This window comes from Haliaeetus leucocephalus, unplaced genomic scaffold, assembly GCF_000737465.1.
Source record: "Haliaeetus leucocephalus isolate CR32 unplaced genomic scaffold, Haliaeetus_leucocephalus-4.0 Scaffold858, whole genome shotgun sequence".
NCBI classification, from domain to species: Eukaryota; Metazoa; Chordata; class Aves; order Accipitriformes; family Accipitridae; genus Haliaeetus; species Haliaeetus leucocephalus.
The window spans coordinates 2,907,377-2,928,642 of record NW_010973294.1 but is presented as its reverse complement, the minus strand read 5'-3'; the positions used below and the strand labels follow the sequence as shown (position 1 = coordinate 2,928,642).

The window sequence follows — 21,266 nt, the reverse complement described above, 5'->3', positions numbered from 1 at the left end:
TCAGGTTATCAAAATTTTGTTGCAAAGGCTTGGACATGCATATACTGCCCTTAGGTTGTTACTGTACTGAGTTTCAATACCGTTATTTATTCTGTGGTCAATCTTCAGGAATAAACAAGAAGAATTCTATGCATTTCAGAAAAAGCTGGCTCAGGTCGTAGGAACAAAGAAGATTTCATTTTGGCATGAAAACATGAGGTTATTCTTCTTTCTCAATAGCTGCATTATGTTCTACTTTCTGATTCATTTATATTTACTATTTAAATAGTAAAAGGAGTTCCAATTCAGGAAACATAATTTGGAAACATAATTCTATTTGAATTCCAGAATAAGCATTAGCTTCCAAAACATAAAAGCCAGAAGCTTTATGATAATTGAATCCTTTCAGCAAGTATAATTCATCAATAAAGTATTCCTCTAATGATGTTATTGTTTCTTTATTTAACTATTTTTGAATTTCTGAAGCTTCTTCAATGCCAAATACCAAATGCTACATTAATCATTTGTATTTTTAGAGTCCAATTTTCCTAGCAGAGACATGGGTTTCATAACAGTTACTAATGCTCTGGATCTGAAAAATTAGGCCTTTAAAATACAGACTATCTAGTCAGTTAAGATGTCTTGTAATCATTACTTTGTACTATTAGATCCCTAATGGAATAAAGAATGAGTTTAAATTTATTCTAGAAAATAGGATTGCCAATTTTTTTAAATAGGGACTATCTTTTATTCTTTTTGTACAGTGCTAGATTAGAAAGGGCCTGGGCCTGGAGTTTTAACAATGTGCTTAATAGATGATAATGAATAGGCAAAATGAGTCAAAGGGCAACAAAGATATGCTAACCCAAACTCTTGGAATAATGTGGCTTAAAAGTCTAGTTGCAGCCATTTTTTCATGGATGTGTCATGTGGATTCCAAAACACATCATTCTGATGGGTTCCAACTTAAATTAAGGACAACAGAGATAATGAACATAAATTTTATTCTGCTGTTCCAGTGTAGGACTTATTTAATTATTGCTTTCAACCACAAACAGGAGATCCAAGTTAAAGCTGGAAATTTAGGGGTTTATGCACTTTTCTTAAACAGAATTCTATGGAAATACTTCAATTTTCTGCTGGCACTACTAACATGATAAGCTCAAAGGAAACGTGCATTCTAGAGTCTTTTAGGTTTATTTCCATTATATGGTCTTGGAACATTATTCATGAAGTCAAGTCTTCTGCGTTGTAAGTGGAGCAAATATTATGGAAGGAAAAACTGCAACACTGCAACAGCCACAAATTAAAGGTCATTATGAAAAATGGTGGAGAAAACCAAGCACTAGATCCGGGTAAATAAATAATTTTTGCTTGATGTCATCACTAGAGGGATGTAAGATTAACTAGAGAGGCAGGCTCTTGAGAAGTCCAGGTCTCTGCCTTTCACCATTTCAGGAAAATTTGGATCCACAATCCAACAGGCAAGCAAGATGGGTCCAAGATACAGATCTAACTACTTGCAGCACTCCTGAGGTATGTGTTTGGATGTCCAGATTTCAACACAGGGAGTGATTCTGGGCAAGGACCTTTCTTTGGAGTAGGAATGAATTTAAGCCAGATACCACAGTCTACAGTTTCTCAGCTTTGGCCAGAGGTCCTGGCCGAGCACAGCAGGGACAGCAGGCTGCTTCTTGCACGTTTGGGCAGTCTGCTGAGCAGTGGCTACTCCTGGTGCGGCTCAGCACTGTCCCTCCTGCTGGCTGGCAGGTATGTGGGACAAGGAGGAATGGCATCAAAACCTCTTGCTTGTGAACTTAACTAAAAACATAGCCAGTATTTTTTCTGAGTCAAAAGTGAACATTCATCATCATGGTCCCAAAACCTAATGTTTGACTGTGAGAGAACTGCTGTACTGGGAAGCTCTAAACAACCTGTCAGACCAAGGATGTAACCTTGGCCTTTGTTGGACATATTAAAAAAGGCAGAAGGAAGAGACAACAAAACAAAATAACCTTAATGTGCCAAGCCAAGTGAATTCTCTGACCCCTGTGTTCAGAAAGTTACCTTTCCTCCAGCTAAACCTTCCAAATGCTGACCTTATTCAACAGTGGATACTAGACAGAATAAGCTGTTGTTTTTTTTCAGTTAGTCAATGAGTGCCAAATCTTGATTTCTATTACATTGTTATCTTTAACAGGGATCTAGATGTACCTACACCACCCAGTTATTAGCAAAGAAAACCTTTTTTTCCTAGTCCAAATGAGTTTACCTACCAAAAACTCATAGCAATATTTTCCTTTTAATTCTTACCCTTATTAAGTATAATTGTGTAATAATTATATGCTCAGTGTGAATGAATGAGATGCAGTTTTGTCCCAGTACTTTTCCTCTCTCTGTGTGGACATCAACCCCCACCCAGGTCTCCTGCAGCCAGTATAACTCTTACTGAGCATATCCTTTCCCTCCATATCTGTTTCTTTCTTAAAGCTCCCATTTCTTTATCTGCCCAATCCAATCTGTTGGCAGTTAGTAAAAATGCAACCAATAACAACAGAAAAGCAATGGTTTGCTACAACAAGGATGAATGGTATTTGCCAACTGTCACCACATGAATGGGATGAGCTTCCAGAGTTGCCTACTTTTACATGGCGTCCAACTGACTCGGAAGAAATTCTTTAAAGGTTCAGATCCAGCTCTGCCAACCTTGTTGCAGAATCAAGGCCTTTCCACAGAAGATGGAAGTTAACTATGAGATGTGATTGCCACAGCCCACATGTATGCTGGAGGATACCCCAGAACACTGTTGATTTGCCAGCGTCCACCCTATGTCTCTTTGGGTCAACACATCTGTAATTCCTCTCATCAAAGCCAGGTGAGTTGGGAGAAGAAGTGAGCCCAGCTCCCCTTCTGGCATCATGGGGCATGGAAACACCTGCAACTAGGAGCTTGGATATATGTCAGGTCCCACTGCACAGATACAATTGCTGGCAGCAAGGTCCTCCTACACCACAGTGTCATAGACAGGACAATGCCATCAAAAAATATTAGGCCCCCCAATTTCAGTATAAAACTATCCTAAATATAATCCTAAAGCTTGTGTCACACCCCAAAACTAAAAAAATATCTCTTCTAGTGGTTTCATAGAGAAGAAATGAAACAATACTCTCCTTATCTCAGTCTCTTTAAATCATATTCCTGAGATGGCACATATTCAAGTTTCATCCCAGCAAACAAAAGAAACTGCCTACAGTGTTTAGATGACCCTGATGATAACACTTTCCTGAAACAAAGCCTCTGAGCTACAGCACATTTTGTACCTGTTTTTGTTCTTCTCCTAAGCCGTCCCACATTGAAGCTACAATTTTAGAGACTTCACCAAAAGTAGCATTGGGGTTTTGGCCCTTGATGGCTGCTTGAGTGTCTCGAAAGAATAATGCATAGGCAGACACAGGCTTCTGTGGCTCATTTGGGTCCTTCTTCTTCTTCTTTTTGGGAGTTTTGGGTTTCTTTCCCATATCTGAAGCAGGTCTCTTCTCTCCACCATTGACCTGTAACATAAAATTAGAGAAGTACTATAAAAAAAGCTAATTTACTTCAGTCCACCCATCATTATTGCTTCTGTGATAGGCAGAGATTTTGAATTTTGCATGAAAAAATGGAATTTTAGTTGCCGTCTTTGATAATCCAAATGTTGACACCATCTGACTTAGTCACATGTATAAAATTCATAAGTATTCCAGATTATGTAACTTTTTCCCCTCAAAGTGCTTTATATTTTGCTTTCATTTAATTGTTATAATCTTATTTATAGTTCATCTGGTCATCTTTTCACCTCTTGTAAGTTTTATTGCTAATGGCTATAACATGCATATAATGAGTAAATTCAAATGAAATTAGCTTCATTATAGCCTGACGACCAGTTCAACCACATGAACTACCTGCAGACAGCAGGAACACTGTCATTTCTCCCTTTTCCTTATCCTCACCCTTTCCTAGAACTACTCCAGACTAGTGTTCAAATCAATTTCTACTGCAGCTGGTGGGACACCTTTCAGGGAATTTGAAGAGAATCTGATCGTGAATAAAATGATTCAAATTATAGACATTCCCCTGCACACCTTTTAATTAAAATCCAAAGAAACAAAGCTTTACTAGTACACACAGTTTACACCGCTTTGGAGTATCATTTCTGGTCCATCTGGATTTAGCTGCATAGTTTTTCCTTCTGCTCATGTAAAAGCAAATAGTTTGAGGAAAGGAGTGAAAGAGTATATAAAGAAAAGTGCATGTGCGTTATTTGTGTACCACCTGAAAAAAACTGCACATGAGCATTTGTGCAATTTTTTTCAATGCAACTATGCTTTGCCACTGAATAGCTCAGAGACCCTGATCACCAAAGCACCCTACTTTCCTAGGTGACTTACAAGCACATAAAGGGACACTGTCCTGATTCTTCAACAGATTGGAGCTCCGTGTCAAAGCAGCTTCTCTTGATATGATCACTTAATTCACTATATCTGTAGCAATGATGTGTGATCTTACCAGAGGGTTCAAAGGCTTTTTTCTCTTGTTGGCATGGCCAGAGTACTGCGCATCATAAGCATTTTGAAGTACAAGAAGATCAAGAGCATAAAAGGTATGCTCTAGGCTAAGGATTTACTAGGCATGACTTTTATCACATCCTTGTATCATTATTTTTTAATAATGCATATCAAGTGACACAGGAGAACACAGGTGTTCAAATCAGTGGAACTGCATGAAGAAAATGGCTGGAAATTCTCATTTTGAGCAAAAAACTTTTTCATTTTTCTATATACATCACTGTGTGGTGTCCAACAGGGCCCAGGTGACTACAGTGAACAACCTGGATCTCTGTGGCTTACTAAACACAGCATCAAAGTGACGACCACAGTTTGAAAACGAAGTTCCTTGTTTCCTGAGCATTATGTTACAATAGATATATCTTTAATACAAGGTTAATGGACATGGAGCCTATTGGCAGCATTCGGAAAATATGGAAAAACAGAAGCAGGGTGCTACCCATTATTAAGTTATCCAACTTTTAGTCTCTTGCTATTATTTCATTCTACAGGGTACACAAAACTACCAGCTGAATGGTAATTAACTAGGGCTCCCTAGTTAATTCGGCAATATCAGTCTAAACTCTTCAGACAGTTCTGTGCAAAATCTATGAGCAAGGAGGCTTGACAATAATTTGGGCTATACTTAAAATTTTACCTCTATTATTTGCTAAAGCTTTCCTCTTTTCAGAGTATTTTTGGACCAATGAGATTTAAAAGTTCTCTGTATATTAGGAAACCACATTACTTAAACTACTCTTAAACTAGGTGATATGCTGCAGAAACCTGTGTAAAATGTCATCTGGTAAGCTGTTCTGAGAACAGCTCTAAAATCTTATTCTCCAACCTGAATGATCAAGAGACTTCAAAACCCCACTGTTAAAAAGGGAGTACTCACAGGGGAAATTCTGTTTGTCTTATATGAAAATAATGAAATAAAAAGAATACCAGAATTCCAGTACTAATAACCTTGCAAATGGCTGAGATGATGGCCTACCTTATGCTCCCATCAGTCTATCAGCTTCATAGACTCCACTTCTAACCACCAAAGCAGAGACAGATGGGAAATAAAATAAAAACCATATATATTCTGCTAGGCATAGACTTGTGCCTCAAAATCCCTGGAGATGTAGTTAGCTCATGGTAATCCACCTCCTGTCATGGCTTATTGCTTAATTATGGTGATGTATTTAACTTATTTATCACAAGAAAGCAATAATCTTTCACTTTAAAAAAGTGTACATTAACCATGTTGCACACATAATAGATCACAAGAATATCTAGTGTAGGATTTAAAACTATCAAGTAAGGCACATCGTTGATATCTAAATGTCCCTTGAGAAGCTGGAAAATGTCTATAAGCATATTTAAAATAAACTGCAATAGTACCAAAGCCTTTAATGGAGCTAGGAGAGCTGTTTTATGCACACTATCTTGCAGTAATCGCTGTAGTTTAAAATAGATTTTAATCAAGCACCATCTGCATAATAGGCTGAACAGACAACATAGAAATCTACTTATAACTCTTATCATATAAAGTAAATATTGTAAAACCTCTACCACATAAAGAGAATATGCTGCAGCAGTTCTTTCGTAATTGTGTTTCTGTTAGTTAATTCTTGCTACTTGCAGTCCTCTCACTATCTTCCCTCTAAAATACATTATTTGAGATTCTCTCATAAGTGATATTCAAATGAGCATGGAAGAAAACCCCATTATCCATCTATGAAGAAATACATATTTGCGAACCAGTAGTGCTTCCAGTAGCTCACAATTATGCTTGGCAATAACCAAATACATGTTTAATGATCCAACAGTATGAATTATGGCAAGAATTACATAAATGTAATATTCCAGCGTTGAAGTGGTCAGAATAAAGCATGTGGTAAGTGGTCACTTTGTTTAGAATGTTTTTATAGTTACTTACAACTACTGCTTTTTAAATTCTCCCTCTTTTTATCTTCTAACCATAGTAGATCTAGAAGAATTAAGGAGACTTAGGGATGTACACCACTTGCAGAAACAGTATCCTTGGTCTGAGACTACATTTCGTATTTCCATGGACCTAGCAGCTTTCTGACTGTATATACATAGCCTTTTAATTATTCTACTGTTGTCACTGATCTTATGGTCAAGCAACCTCAGCTGTCTTGGTTTTAGAGCAGCAGTGTGTAGGGCAACTGAGCCCTCTATAAGGCAGCTCCTTTCCCTTTTTTGCAAGGGAATATATGACGTTTAAAGTCCAAAAGGCCTATATGAAAGAGCCTTTATGAGAATGAGTATTGCCAAAAAATATTTAGCAGCTGCTGCCATTAGTTCTGTGTATGTTGGATAAGGCTCACAACAATTTGAATATTTACCTTAGAATGAACATCCATGAAGCTCAGTACATGAACAATTACAACAGTTTGTAAAGTTTCCTTATTACTGGCATTTGGAATATGTACATTAAGCTGAAATGGTCATTTCCTCCATGCATGGAAATCAGTGGTTCACTAGGGATACAATTATATTTCTAGTCCAAATGTATATAATGTACATATTTGTTCATACTTTCCATCATCCTCTTTTTATAAATTCATGCAAACATGAACGGGACACTGAGATTTCTGTATTTTTTTCTCTAGATAGACATAGGTATAGTTGTTAGGGATTTCTCTACCAAATCTGCTATCAAAGGACCAGTGGCTTCTCTTTCACATGTAAGGCTGGGTGTTCAGCTGGTATAAATCAAGGGAGGTCATCCAACACGGAGGTGGTTTTCCTCCCACCATTTGAAATTTGAAAATGTACTTTTTCTTTTTCACCAGTGTTGGTACATAGGCAAAAATCTTCTCATGCTAGTGAAACAGGGAGAACATCACTGTTGCTGTTAACAATACAGTGAATTCAGTTGTTTTTTACATGGTCCTCATGGCAGGAACATCTTACTGACTTCATGAAGCTGCTCCAATGTGGCGAGCTCCAGCAGCTACTACATGACTGCAACACGTGGGCTTCTACTGAAGGACTGACTAATGAGCTCTGGCCCTGATCTATGAGGTAATACCACACATCTCTATGGTAGTTTATAAAACAAAGAGAAAACTCCAAATTTAGCAAAGTTATATTCAGGCAAAAGATGGAGGTTCTCACAAGAGAGAGAACGACTGCTCTATCTCTTCCTGTCCCCATCCAGTGCCGCCTTTCACTGGGAGGAGGATTTCTGGAATGAGAAGACCTCTCTCAGGCCGCTCAGAAGCAGCTCTTAGAAAGTGTAATACTGTTGTGGCTGGAGAGAAAGATCTTCACAGAAAGCTGGTTTATTCTAAGTATCTGTATCCATTCATTGGCAGCTTCCAAGAGCAACGTGACAGAAAGATATACAGCGGAGGGGTTTAAATCATAAACTACAATACACTAACTTCTTTCGCCAATAATTCAAGCCCTCTTGTCTTTTACGGAGGGAACTACAGCAGAACCATTGCATCGGATCAGGCATGCCAGCCCACTGCCCATCTCTGATGGTGGCCAGATTCAGGCGTTTTCACAAAGACCTAAGAAATCCCACAGAAGACAGGAATGGCACAATCTGCCCCCCATCAAGCTTGCAGTTAAAACCCTACTAGTCAGAGACAAATTTAAGCCCTCTGTCATTATGAACTAAATTTAATATCCTTTAAAACTTTTCTCTTAGAAGAGAAATTATAATTATTGAACTTTAAGGCAATGCATCAACTTCAGCATACCAAATTTAATTTCGTGTTATGTGTTGTGCCTTTTCTCACCTTTTTCTGCTTAGACTGAGCATGAGAGAATTTTAAAGAGAGTGTTCCAAAATAACATGGCTTGTTAAAAAGTTGAACGCTATATAAACTGGCTTCCACCAAGAAAGGACCAAGTTTTACTTGGTCTGCAGTGCTTAGTATTTCTTTATTGAAAACATTAGCTTCAGATGAGTACTCTCTGCATGAAAGCATAACCCTCACTTTTGCTAGCACAAAGTGTTGCAGTGAAAAACTACATGAAAAATATGGGTTAAATAACTGAAATATTTGATAGAAGCAGAAAGGATATCTTAACTATTTGAGTGGATCTTTTCTCCAGAACTTTAGAGCATCTTGCACACTCCCACCAATATATGTAAAAACATTAGCAAAGCAACAAGAGTAGCAAATAAATTATTCTGAAAAAGTAAAGGCTGCCTGGAATTATTTTTACATAGCTGCATTCTAATGTCTCCCTCAGTAAGGAAGCGCTCATTTAAAATGTATGAATTATTCAGCAATTTTTAAAACCTAAAGTTTGTGAAATCAGGGGAAAGTCCTGAAATAAAACTTTTGAATCAGAATTTATTCAAAATGTAGTAAAACATATGTCTCCAATTACATGATTATTTTATAGCTTGAGGCATGAAAAACAATATAATTTGAAAACAAATCAGACTTACATTTCTTGACCGGATTATACCTCCTCAGTGTCTCACAATACGTTTTCTTCACATTCCTCGCAAGTCTGCAACTTTTCCCCACAAGACATGGCCATGGTACACTACATGGTACACACTACACTACAGGACTGCTATTTTGTAGCGACCATAAAATAGAGCTAAAGAAGTTCTCAATTTCAACATGCTCTGTTCCTGGTTTATGGGATGACTTTGTGCCAAGACCCAACCTTTTTGTGTATCAGCTTTTGTGTCTGCAAAATTAAGTGTGTATTTGGGGAGGTTTGCTGGATTTTGTGAGGTTTGGGAGGTTTTTGTATGCAAAACCTGCTATATAAATTAACATTTATCCTTTATACTTGTGTATTTTTGGGAGGTTTGGGAAGTTTTTGCATGCAGAACCTGCTATATAAATTAACATTTATGCTTTAAAAAAATTTAATATGTAAATGACTATTATGACTTCATGCCTGTACTGACACTAAAATGAAGCTTAAGTATGTCATGATGGAGTTGGCACCTCCCAAAGGATAAATGCATAATGGGTCTTCAAGCTTTTCAAGGTAAGATTTTTAAAGTTCATAGAGGAACTTTCTGTTCTGGTTGCTATGATGTTCTGTTTACTCATCCTGTGACCAAGTAGCAAAGACTAGCATATTGTACAGGCTGTTCATACTTTTTATAGCAGTAACTTGATCTCTAACTAGGAACAAACATCCCTTCTATGCAAGTGAGAAAACTCAACCTTTATATTAAAGTCCTAAAGGAATGGCTATCCTTTGAGTGTTTTACAGGCTTCCAGTTTGCTCTCACGAAGAGGAATGATGTCATTTACTCACACTGCCTGAAGAATTGACTGGAATACAAGTTCTGTATTCATAACTGTTCATTCACTTCAGGTCAACCACCAACAATGTATAAAGTATCACCTTAATAACTGTGGCCATACGATCCATTTAGCAGGTCCTAAAAATATCCGCCATTTACATAGTAATCCTAGCATCTAAGCCTACCTTAGAGCTATCTTCTCCTTCATCTTCATGGACTGAACTGGATGGTGAAGGAGTTGCAGATTTGCTTCCAGGTGGAGAGGGCGAGTTGTGAGGAACACTGTTTCCACCCATATTCAAACCAAGCTGTGCACTGAGCTGGGACTGGTTAATAGTAGTCAGCTGCCCGTGCTGCATCATTCCTGGCTGCCTAACATCTGCAGGTTGAACCCTTGGCCTCATGGTTGCCATCTGAGGATGGGAACTATACTGGGCTCCTTCTGTATTCCGTAAATCTTGCATCTACAAGAGGAAAAAAACTGTATTAAGCATATCACTAATAAAGTGTTCTGTTCCTTTAGACCTCGGTTGGCCTGATCGGCTATATAAGGCTTAAAAGAAATGGCAAGTACTTAAATAAACATGTAAATACTGGAAATAAACAGAGTAAGGATATGATCGACATTTGCATAACACTGACTGTTATAAACTATGCAGGCTCTAGCCTCAGCCCATGGGAATAGCAAAAAGCAATGAAAGCTTGTTTCTTTATAAAGGGGAACAAAAGGGCACTGCTTTCTGTAACTGCATGTAGAGTATTTCAGAAATGCTAACGAACAGGGACAGGTTTGCACTCTGCAGTTCAGAACCGGATCAGAACATGAATATCCTCAAAATTCAAGACAATTTCCAGATCCTACTTTTTTTCCTTTGGATTTTTGTGTGTGTGAGCTGTGAATTTTGGAGTTGCAGTTTTCAGAGTTTGAATATCTAGTATTAGGTCCAAATCTATTTTGCCTGGTGCTGTCCAATGAGATACTGGAATTTTCAGGATTCATATGACTGACAAGAAGGATGCATTGATAGACTGATTAAATGATTTCTGAGTTGATTTGCTGCTAAGACATATATGAACGGAAAGCTTGGAAGTCGCGGGATTGACAAATGAATCCATTGTGCTATGTGGGTCACCGCTTCTTAGCATTAACGAGACATACTATTTTAATGCAAGCAACAAATTCAGTCTCTGTAAGGATAAGAATTAAAAGCACTGGAGGATGAAACTCCTTTCTTGTCCAGAGGTCAAATGCACCATACACACACTACAGCAGATTGCCTGTAACATCTTTTCAGTATACTCATACGGAAACATGACAAATAGCAAAGAGTATCAGGGAGAAGCTCAAATTTAAGCTAAGGTGTTCTGTGGGTGATTTAAAATTGAAGTGTCAATTCAGAGCTGAAATGAAATAGATATAGCTGTCCTTCTGTGCATCAGACAAACATGCTGTACGTATTGAGTGGAATCTGACAGGAACTACCATTGTGTAAGTTCCATTATGATAAGGACATGTGTTAATGGTTCAATATATTAACATAACCACATTTATTCTACTGACAGTCTTTGTTAGACATGTCATCTGAATTGTCTAAAGATCACTCAGATTTTTTTTTAAAACTTTTTATCACTCGTGACTTCTATAACCTGTCTCATCCACACACTCCTATATATCACAGCAATCTGTAAGATACCTTTCAACCAGTAGCGCACAGAAAAAGAAAAGATAAACCTGTAACTTCACCTTTTCTCTTATTATTGATAGTGCAAAAATTTATCAATTTTAGGGAGATACTTTATGAGCTTGGGGATTGATTTTTGTAAAGCTGACTGGCTGGCAGTAAATCAAACTAATAATACCATTAGTTATGGCATACTTACCACTTTACATGTACGTGTGTCTCTGAAAAGTATTTGAAATGGCTTCTGACAACGTGACATCACAATTATACCTGTATTTATATTGCTTTAGAAATTAATTGCTTTTGGTAAAAAAGGGTTATCGATACAAACATGTTCAAGTTCATTTAATGACTACTAAAGCACGGGAGGAGAGGAGCAGAGACAGCGCAGTGTATGAAGTCAATTGAAGGCTGAAATTTGAATCCTGGCAGACATTTATATTTTTAAAGACTGCTACTGACTTCTTGTTCCCTCCCCTCCAGTATCAGCTCCCCTCCTCGCCAAACACATTAGCCTTGAAAGCTATCATTATCTCTGTCTCTGGCAGACAACCCGTATCAGAACAGTTGTGTCCACGAAGCTGGATGGGGGAGAGGGAGCGTGGGCTGCCCCAGGCCCCCTTGGCCAGCGCGGGGTGAGCGGGCAGGGGATGGAAACCCACGTGGTCCCTTGCGTGCTGGGGAGAGGGAGGCAGAACCCTTCCAAAAGCCTTCCCTTCACTCTGTCTGCAGTGCTCGACCCTCAGCGTGGGTGTGTGCCCTCCCTGGGGAGCCCACCGCCCTGCAGGGGCTGAGCCCACTTGCGGGGCAGCACCTCGTGGTGCAGGACCGGGGCTGGGAATAAACCACCGCATGGAAGGCTGGAAAAGCACGACCGCTTTTTAATAAGAATACGCATCCTAATGATTTTGTGAACTCTAGGAAGGAAACAAGCACTCTTTGAAACTCCCAACAACTCTTAGTTTGAATGAACTTGCAAAGCATCTGCCTCTGAAAGCAGGGCAAAGGTTATAATTTTAATTACTTTTCCCCAACTAAAATATAATACAATTGCTATTATTCAAATGATGTCTCCTTTATTAAAAACTCTTCATATGAGCTTCAAATATTATCAGATAGATACTGCAGAATGTTCTGTGTTTGTCGTCTTTAAACAACATATATTTTTAAACAGTCTGTGATTCACTTTTAGCTCCGGTGCTGAACATACACTGTGTTTTCAGATAACACGACACCAACTGGAAGGTACTGGATGTACCCCCATACAAAACACATGTGTATATATATGTGTGTATATATATATATATATATATAAAAATTTTGCAAGAGAACGCTTCAGTAGTGAAATTCTGAGGACTGCAAATGAGGTAGTGCAGTAGAAAAAAAAAGGCAGGGGTTTTTTTTTTGTTTTTTTTTTTTTTCTCCACAGGAATTCAGCTTGTCTTCTGAATTTTTAAATCAGATGAATAGCAGGCTACCTTTACAAAACCAGGTGTAAAGCAGCAAGTAAGTCTGTTTAACAGTACATGTTCCCTTTTAAGCGGTAAGCCAGAAACCCTCACCTAAGGGACCTGCCTGCAGAGCACATGGCAGTGTAAGTCCATCGCACAGAGCTGTGCCCTCAGCAAGGAGGATCCACGTCTGCAGATAAAGTTTCTGGCTCACCTCTCTGCCACACACCACAGAGCCTACCTTCCTCCATCCTGCCCCCTCCTAGTGAAAAAGTGGGATTGTCTAAGAAAACGGAAACTGCTCATTCCTTGAGTAAGAATGGGCAGCTAAGCACGTAACTGTGAAAAGCTATGAGATTACACTGTGATGGTGAACCTTCAGGCTCCTAAAAGATCAACAAACCAAGAACTGTCTCATCTTCCCTGTTGGGTTCAGGAACAGTCCCACCCATGAAAACCACACACAGGTCACTGCTGTGGCGTGACAGTACGCACACCCCTGTTTCAAACACCGTGACGACCTCATCTCTGCAGGAACAGTGGCATTAATCAGACACACTCTCCGTCAACATTACATGCAGAGTATGACCAATTTCTTTTAAACTACTTCAAAATCAGAAGCTTCCTATTCCTTGTTCCTCCAGATGGAGTTTTACAAAACCCACCAATGTGTAGCAGTGCTGGAGCCATATTCAGTATGCAGAAGCAATATTGCGAACACACTCCTTCCGAATGCAAAGCTGAATACAAATCCTGCCGGATGGCAGAATGCCAAATGGAAGAACAAAGTTAAAGAGTTTGAGTGTTACAGAGGATAAGGACAGTCTTAAACTGACGCCTTCAATGGTCTCTCTGATGAGATAATAATGATAATATCTGGCACTTCAATATCATTCTCCATCTGTCAGTTCCAGGATGTTTCACAACTTGTGTTATATTCAGCTTTAGAACATGCCTGGTTTTATTTTGGTTTTACTAACGGGGAAGCTATGATACATTTCTTTTCATGGCTATTTTTTTCTTCTGTTTGCATTTCGCTTATAAGCAGAAACTGAGCATCCACTCATGTAAGTGTTTGACTGCAAGTTAAAAGAAATAGTAAAAGCCGCTAATTCTGAGGTGTGTACCGATAACCCTTATTGGCACATGTTTAGTGCTAAAACAGAACAGGGCTGTCTGGCTGAAAACAAGCTCCTAATGGCCTGCTCAAAGCTCCTGAGGTACTAAGAATAAAGCTAAAATGCTTTAAACATTAGACCATCGTTCTCCCCATGAGCTTAAAGCAAAAACAAAGCAAAGCATGCAATGCAGAATACAGTGATACCATCCCTGCACAGAAACATCTTACTTCAGGACAATGTGAGTACAGTACCCTAATCACAGAATCACAGAAAATAGTGCTAGAAGGGACCTCAAAAGGTTATTTAGTCCAACACTTTATCTCACAGCAGGATTAGCTATACCTAAATCATTTCTGACAGATGTTTGTCTAACCTCTTCATAACCTCCCTAGGCAATTCTTGTGCTTAACTATCCTTACAGTGGAAAGGGCTTTTTCCCGTAATGTCTCACCTAAATCTCCTTTGTTGTAATTTAAACCTACTACTTTTTTGCTCTGCTCCCAGTGGACATGAGGAATGTTTTTCTCCTTCTTTACAGAAAAGTTGTACACACTAGAAGGCTATTACAAATTTCCTTTCAGTTTTTTCTTCTTTAGACTAAACAACTAAACCTGAAGATTGGAAGACTTTTTTCATATGCTGTGTTTTCTACACCTCTGATCATTCTTCCTGCTGTCTGCTGGAGTATGTCCAATAACCTTCATCCTTCTTGAAATATTGTGCCCCAAAGTCCACAAAATACTGATATTCTTATCTGACACAGCATTCAGATAGAATCCTTCATCTCTCACAGGATATAGAATACAGCATTAAAAAATCCCTAATATCTGTCTTTCTGATACAAGCTGGTTAACCCATGCAAGATGCAGAAAGAGTCAAATTGCAGGACTCAACTAACATCCCAGAAAGTGGCTCTGGGAAGCAAATAATTTTTTTCTAAGAGGCATTAGGCAGGCAGTTTCAAAAGGAATGTGCTGTTAGCAAAATAATTCCCATGTTATTTTTCTTGTTATAATTAAGAACTGTGATGCAACATATCTCTGAAAAGCCATAAAAGTCCAAATTGTCCCTCCTTATTTAAATTCATTTATAATAAATGTTAGCATTAAATGAAAGAAGAAAGACAGGTTGCCTGAACAGATCAAAGTAAATACAACAGGTCTAAGTATATGCAAGAAACACTAGGGATCATACACTGAAGACGAAAACATTAAAACATAAGGAGAAATATACAGGACTTACTGAAGCAAGTGGAGATCACATATCTCACTACCCCAGACAAATTCATATCAAGGCACAGCAGGCACAATTTCTATTGCCACCAGTGGGTCTTACAATGATTTTTGTTTAGTTTTCTACTAGCTGAGAGCTCTTATGAACTTTTCTGATGGACACTGTGGAAGTGGTTGACAGTTCTTTGCTGCTTGTCTAACTGGTCAAGGTAACTCAGAGAGCAACAATTTTTCATGCTATAAGAAGCTATGTTTCAATCAATTAATAAAAAAAAAAGTATTGGGAGAAAAACCCAGGGGATCTTAAGTGTTTTATGTATATAAAGATACACACAGTGTGCTTCCTTCTTCACTGATGTCACCCACCTGAGTCACCACATAGGCATCATAGACAGTTTTTGGTAGGCAGAAGGGGGTTCTGTTACTAGTCATATTCTCATTTATATTCCCAGGACAACTTGTGCCACTACCTGTGCCATATTAAATCTGAATGTTTGTCTGTTCCCAAATAATGCTACATTAAAATGCAGCACCAGTGCCACTTGTGCCAACCTCCTGAAAAGCCATGAGATTTGCTTAGAAATTTTACTGGTTTTATTTTAGGTGTTTTAATTGTCTTCCACCATAAGTCAATGCACATCTGCAAGATGTTTTCCAGTGACAAAAAGATGCTCATTAAAAAAGAGAGAAACAAAAAAAGAATTCCTACATAATCACTTGACTCTCTAACTCAAGGTTTCAAAAGAGAAGAAAAGATAACATTCAGTTGCCAGACAGGTTTGTGAGGGCTGGCACACAGAGAAGGAATTGTGTTTGGGAGATCATACCCACCATTTATGATCAAAACAAACAATTGCAAAAACCAAAAAAACTCATGATTTTTTTTAATGATCCAAAATGCAAGCAATATTCATCACACAGTCAGTGCTAAGTTTAAATTTAAAAGAGGGTCTGAAAATACAGAAATGTCTATTTTAGACACCTTTCACTCAGTTCATACTGATAATCAAGCAGTAGTACCTCGCAGTTATTCAATGCATGTTGGTGGTTAGGATCCTAGATTAATAGCAACTGAATCAAAAGCAAACCATGCAGTTTCATGTGTTGTTTTCCATCATGGTGATACTATTCAGTGAGATAACTTAAAACTTGAGATAACTTGAACATCTGTATTTGTACACCAGAGAAAAACAAAAAGTGACCCCAATATTTAGAAGTCCAAAATCTGACAAGAAGTTAGGATTCACTGATAAGAGTGGATAACACTGGTAACTGGTAATCTATGTCCTGTCAGGAACGAAGGCTGATCAAACCCAAAGATCCGCATACTATCAGATCTTTGTTTCCATTCAGTTAAAGCAGAACTCAGATCTGCAACCAGGTCTTCTTTTAGCACATATATAAGAGAATGAGTGTTAAAGAAAGATTTGTTATGAGAGCTAAGGTTACTGTAAAATGACCACAGAGAACCATTCAAAACACATTAAAAGGAATAACTCAAAGCACCACCTAACAGAGGTAGAGATGTGTGTTTTCATCATCTCATTTTTATAACATCAGCTAACTGCATAATGAAAGACTAAGTTTTAAAATAAGTGGGTAGTTGGGGTATATTTTAATTTTGTACATAAGTGTATTTTATACACTATGCCCAGTGCATTTTCAGGATAAAATGAAAGGATCATTCAAAATTTCTGTTGATTAGGAAAACAGTCTTAAAACTGAAGAGCAGAAACCTCACATGTAAAAAGAACCCTAAACTAAAAAAACCCAAACCTATTAAATTTACTACTCTAATCTTTTCAAAATCATTCTGTTAAAAATTAAACCACTTCACATTGTTTTATATAGTACTGGTTCTGTAAGTGATCTTAAGCTCCTTTAAAAAAATTATATACTCAAAATTCGACTGCAAAATTTTATAGCACGATCACATAATGACAAGAATGCAGTAATATACAGTTTCTATATTTCTTGGTACACAGTTAATTTGGTGACTATTAACATTCTTTTCTACTTTATGTTTTAATATCCTTTGAGTCACACAGGGCCAAGGTCTCAAAACTAATCATAAAAAACTACCAACTGCTATTCACTCTAATATAATAACCCTTTATTTAAAACAACCTCCAATAAATTTCATTATAAGAAGTTATTAAAAGGGTTAAAAACCTATTAAATGTCAAAGAATTTGCCTGACTCAAACTTCTAATAAAGAAACAGAATAGGCTTTCTTTTTGAATTATTTAAATCTTTACTGACTGTGCACTGAACCATGAAATTAGAAAAGTGTTATTAGAAGTGTTCTCTGGTTTTTATAAAAGTTGTAGCATAGAATATATCAAACCACAGTCTTTAACTAGACTAGTTAAAGAAATAGGTTTTTAATCCCGAATACATGGCTTTCACTGATATAAAGGGTCATAATTAAAAGTCTGGCCTGGAAGCTGAAGATAATAAAATTATTATTACAGGAGCATACATGTTCATTTGGTATATTCTGGATGCATGTTTCCATTTTAATTTGGACAAATATCTTCAATTTTGTTTGATCTTGCAAAGTCCACTAATTTGGACCCTCTCAGCAAACAATTAAGCTTTTAATAGTGATTCATTTTACAGAATTAATGGTGAATAATTTGTGTTATCTTTTTCTTTTTCTTTTAAGTGACTAATGCTTAACAGCAGGTATAGGTTGACAGCAGACAAATGGAATCTAGGAGGTACAAGTCAAATATTCTAGCACACATCTCCTGATAACAGTATTATCCCTTCACTGCTTTTTTGCAAATAACAACAGAACCATTTTCTATTTCACCAGTTATTTACATAAGGAAAACAATCATGCATTTCACATTTATTTTAGTGATGCTAGAGAACGCCTGAGTCAGCACTGTATTCACAGGTTCACTCGAACACACCTGAATCAATAGCCTTTCATCAAAACAAATAAAGTCAGAAAGACGCTTGACAGAGACAATATTGTCTCCTCTTCTTTTAGACAATAAAAATAGAGGCATCCAAGGGACATGAAATGATTAAGTCCAGGAATACAAACTAGATCCTTGGAAATACTGTCACCGGTGTGAAGCTATGCTTGCTGTAGGGCAGGAGGGAAAAGGGGATGCATGCAGCTACTGTCGTCTTTGCAGGGCTTTGCTCCTGTGACTGACCAACAACATAGTAGGCAGCGTGAGATTGCTGTAACCTTTGTTGGCTTCTGCTCTATTCTATTCCATTCTGTTCTATTCTGTTCTGTTCTGTTTTTTTCTCTGATGTTCACCACAACAGTAGCAAACTATCTTCCTGCAATGAGTTGGGCATATCTGTCACATGTTGTTCGCTCTATCTATCTGCTTTAACAGACAAAGGTACCCTGACCGCACCATCCATCTCTCCCTACCACAAAGTAAAGGAAATTGTATTGGATACATTTGTATTAATATCACAGTCTGGAGAGTCTTTCTTGAACCAGTGTCACCCTCCCGTAGCTGATTTGTAAATTTTCCAACAGATTTGCCAAGAGAAGATCTGGCCACATGAGAACAGAGACTGCTAAGCTCAGCACAGGGCCAGGAAAGTAGTTAGTGCATAGTTGTGTGTATCTCAGTGATGTCAGTGTATCTGCTGCTGAATTTTGTCATGCATATTTTAAATATTTTACATGCTAGTGTTAATATGTAGAAGATTGGGGGACTTAGCATTTAAATAAATTTCCAATGAGATTCTCATATTCATCATGTTACGTATTTCAAAAGAAAGTGCAGCTTGCATAGCATTTAGAAAGTGTTTAATTTGAAATTGGAAATATTAGAATTAGGTTGGGATGTTTAAACAAAGGTATTTAAGGATGTTTACACTTAGTAAAGAATAACATGTGACTTGACTACAGTATTTATTACGTTAAGACTGACTCCATGTGAATGATTTGGGTATGCCAACGTTTGTATGCTTAGGGCAACACAGATGCAGCCATTAACTAACTTGATAGGTGTGAAAGTCTTCGAGGAAGATGTTGAGACCTTGAATGACCAAGTAACCTTTTGAATTCTACTCCATTCAGGCTCTTATATTTTTTTAATGAGTGTAGTTTTGGTAAGGGATGGCTGCCCAAGCAGAAGCTACTAGACCTACACTCATTAATGACACATACAACAGGGAAAAATAGTGAGAGGTGAAACAGAAAATGTAAGAGCTATAACTGCATATCATTCTTGGTGATTCCATACTGTATATCATGTTAGTTCATGTTCTGCCTCAGTTCTCATCTCCTCCTGAAAAAGCTCAGCCCTAGATTTGTAATGTTGCATTATTTCCATGCGCAGCAACGAATTCTGGAGCTTGATGGTGAATTGGGGCCTGCCTTTCTCACCCTGTGTACACCTGTGTGAAGTGAAAGGACGATGAATGGTCAGCTCTTTCTAGTTGGCAAGTTTGGTCAAAAAAAACTGTGAAATACTCAATATTCTATATAAAGCAAAAAGGTTTTCAAAAGTGACTCATCTGAAATGCATGTTGGGCTAATTTGTGTCCTTCTGTGCCTTCTGCGGTTCCTCTTTATCTTGATAACTGTTCCATTTGCCTACCCCAATGATGGTTCTGCCGCTCATTGAGTTTAATATCTTATCTGAAAAGCCACATTCCTCAGGTTCAATGACAGGAGGTCTGCCTAAGTGCAGGGGATGGATGTACATGTGGGAAGAGACAGAAAATTCCTTCTGGTTAAGAAATCACACTAAACCAGCTGTGACACCTGAAAAGTTGGTGCAATATTGGAGTGTCTCATGTCTCCTAACTCTACAGGAAAACTCTATAGGACCTGAACTGCATCTTATCTCAGTCCCAAGAAATGCCAATTCCCTCACAAAGCTGGACTCTGCAGCACATCAGCTGGAACGAGAGATTTTTGAAATATTGTCAATGAGATTTAATCTAAGTATGCTACTTCACTGAAAAAGGCTTTTGCAAGGGAGGAGAGGCTGTCTTTCCAGTGTTGTCCACCTGTTTAGGCACTGGACAGAAATAAAGGGCACAAGGATCTCAAATGAAAATCTCTGTCACCAAGGTGGCAGAGAAAGGACTAAAACCTGCGTCTGCTACGTACTCTAGTCATCTCACTACCACGACACTCATGATTAGGCTTACGAGATTTCCTGCTGTTCCACACAAACATTTAACGGACCTTGTTTCCATTCCAATGTGATACAAAGTTGGATCTTTGAAACCACTGTAACACAGGCAGATCTAGCCTGCAATTGTCTATATTATTTCTCCTGGGCACTGTGGTGTGGAACATCCCCGAAATTATTTCCTGGAGCCATAGTGTCCTATCTGGGGTTGTAGTTTACAAATGGCATTGTGACTACAAAATCTCCTACAGAATTAATCATAAGCCAAGTCTGAACATGAGTAAATTTAGGAATGGCTGGATTAGAGTGACTCAGCTGGCTCAAAGTCCCGAAGGCTCATTGATAAATACCATCCCTGTTTAAGCAAACTATTTTGCTAGCCATTACAGTATCAGATGGCAACTGGCGCTGTGCTAGCTCTTCCATTGCCATACACAACAGTTGTATTAAACCAAATGAACCTTCCTGTAACTCCCTGCCACCCTGGTACTAAACTGCATAGAATTATGACTGCACATTATCCATCGATCGCCATTGACATGTGTTTGCTGAAAATGAAAGTCATCTAGGTTTTGGGTGTGCATTTTGTGAATTTCTGGACTAAGTTCATTTTCCTTGATAAAGAAGATGATATTTTTTCTGGATGATACCAGTAGCCCTGAAAAAAACCCCATATCCCACACAATTCTATTTTTTATTAAGTACAAAATCATAATGAAAAACATAATTTAGACCAATAAGAATGAGTTGGACGGTTTAAATTACGTTAGTGAAAGGATCTTTTACCAAATCTTCCTGTTGCTATGTTGCAGCCCTGTAAATTCTCAGTGTGAGT

The 21,266-nt window shown here is 38.0% G+C and overlaps 1 protein-coding gene across 1 annotated transcript in view; it reads right to left on the bottom strand.

Annotated features, from left to right (window-relative positions):
- Positions 1-21,266, bottom strand: part of TOX (thymocyte selection-associated high mobility group box) — a 225,922-nt gene that overhangs the window by 35,887 nt on the left and 168,769 nt on the right. The window contains exons 4-5 of the mRNA XM_010582900.1: positions 10,002-10,280; positions 3,300-3,530 (exon numbers count right to left, since the gene is read on the bottom strand). Coding sequence (XP_010581202.1) covers positions 3,300-3,530; positions 10,002-10,280 — 510 coding nt within the window. The remainder of the gene's footprint in view (positions 1-3,299; positions 3,531-10,001; positions 10,281-21,266) is intronic.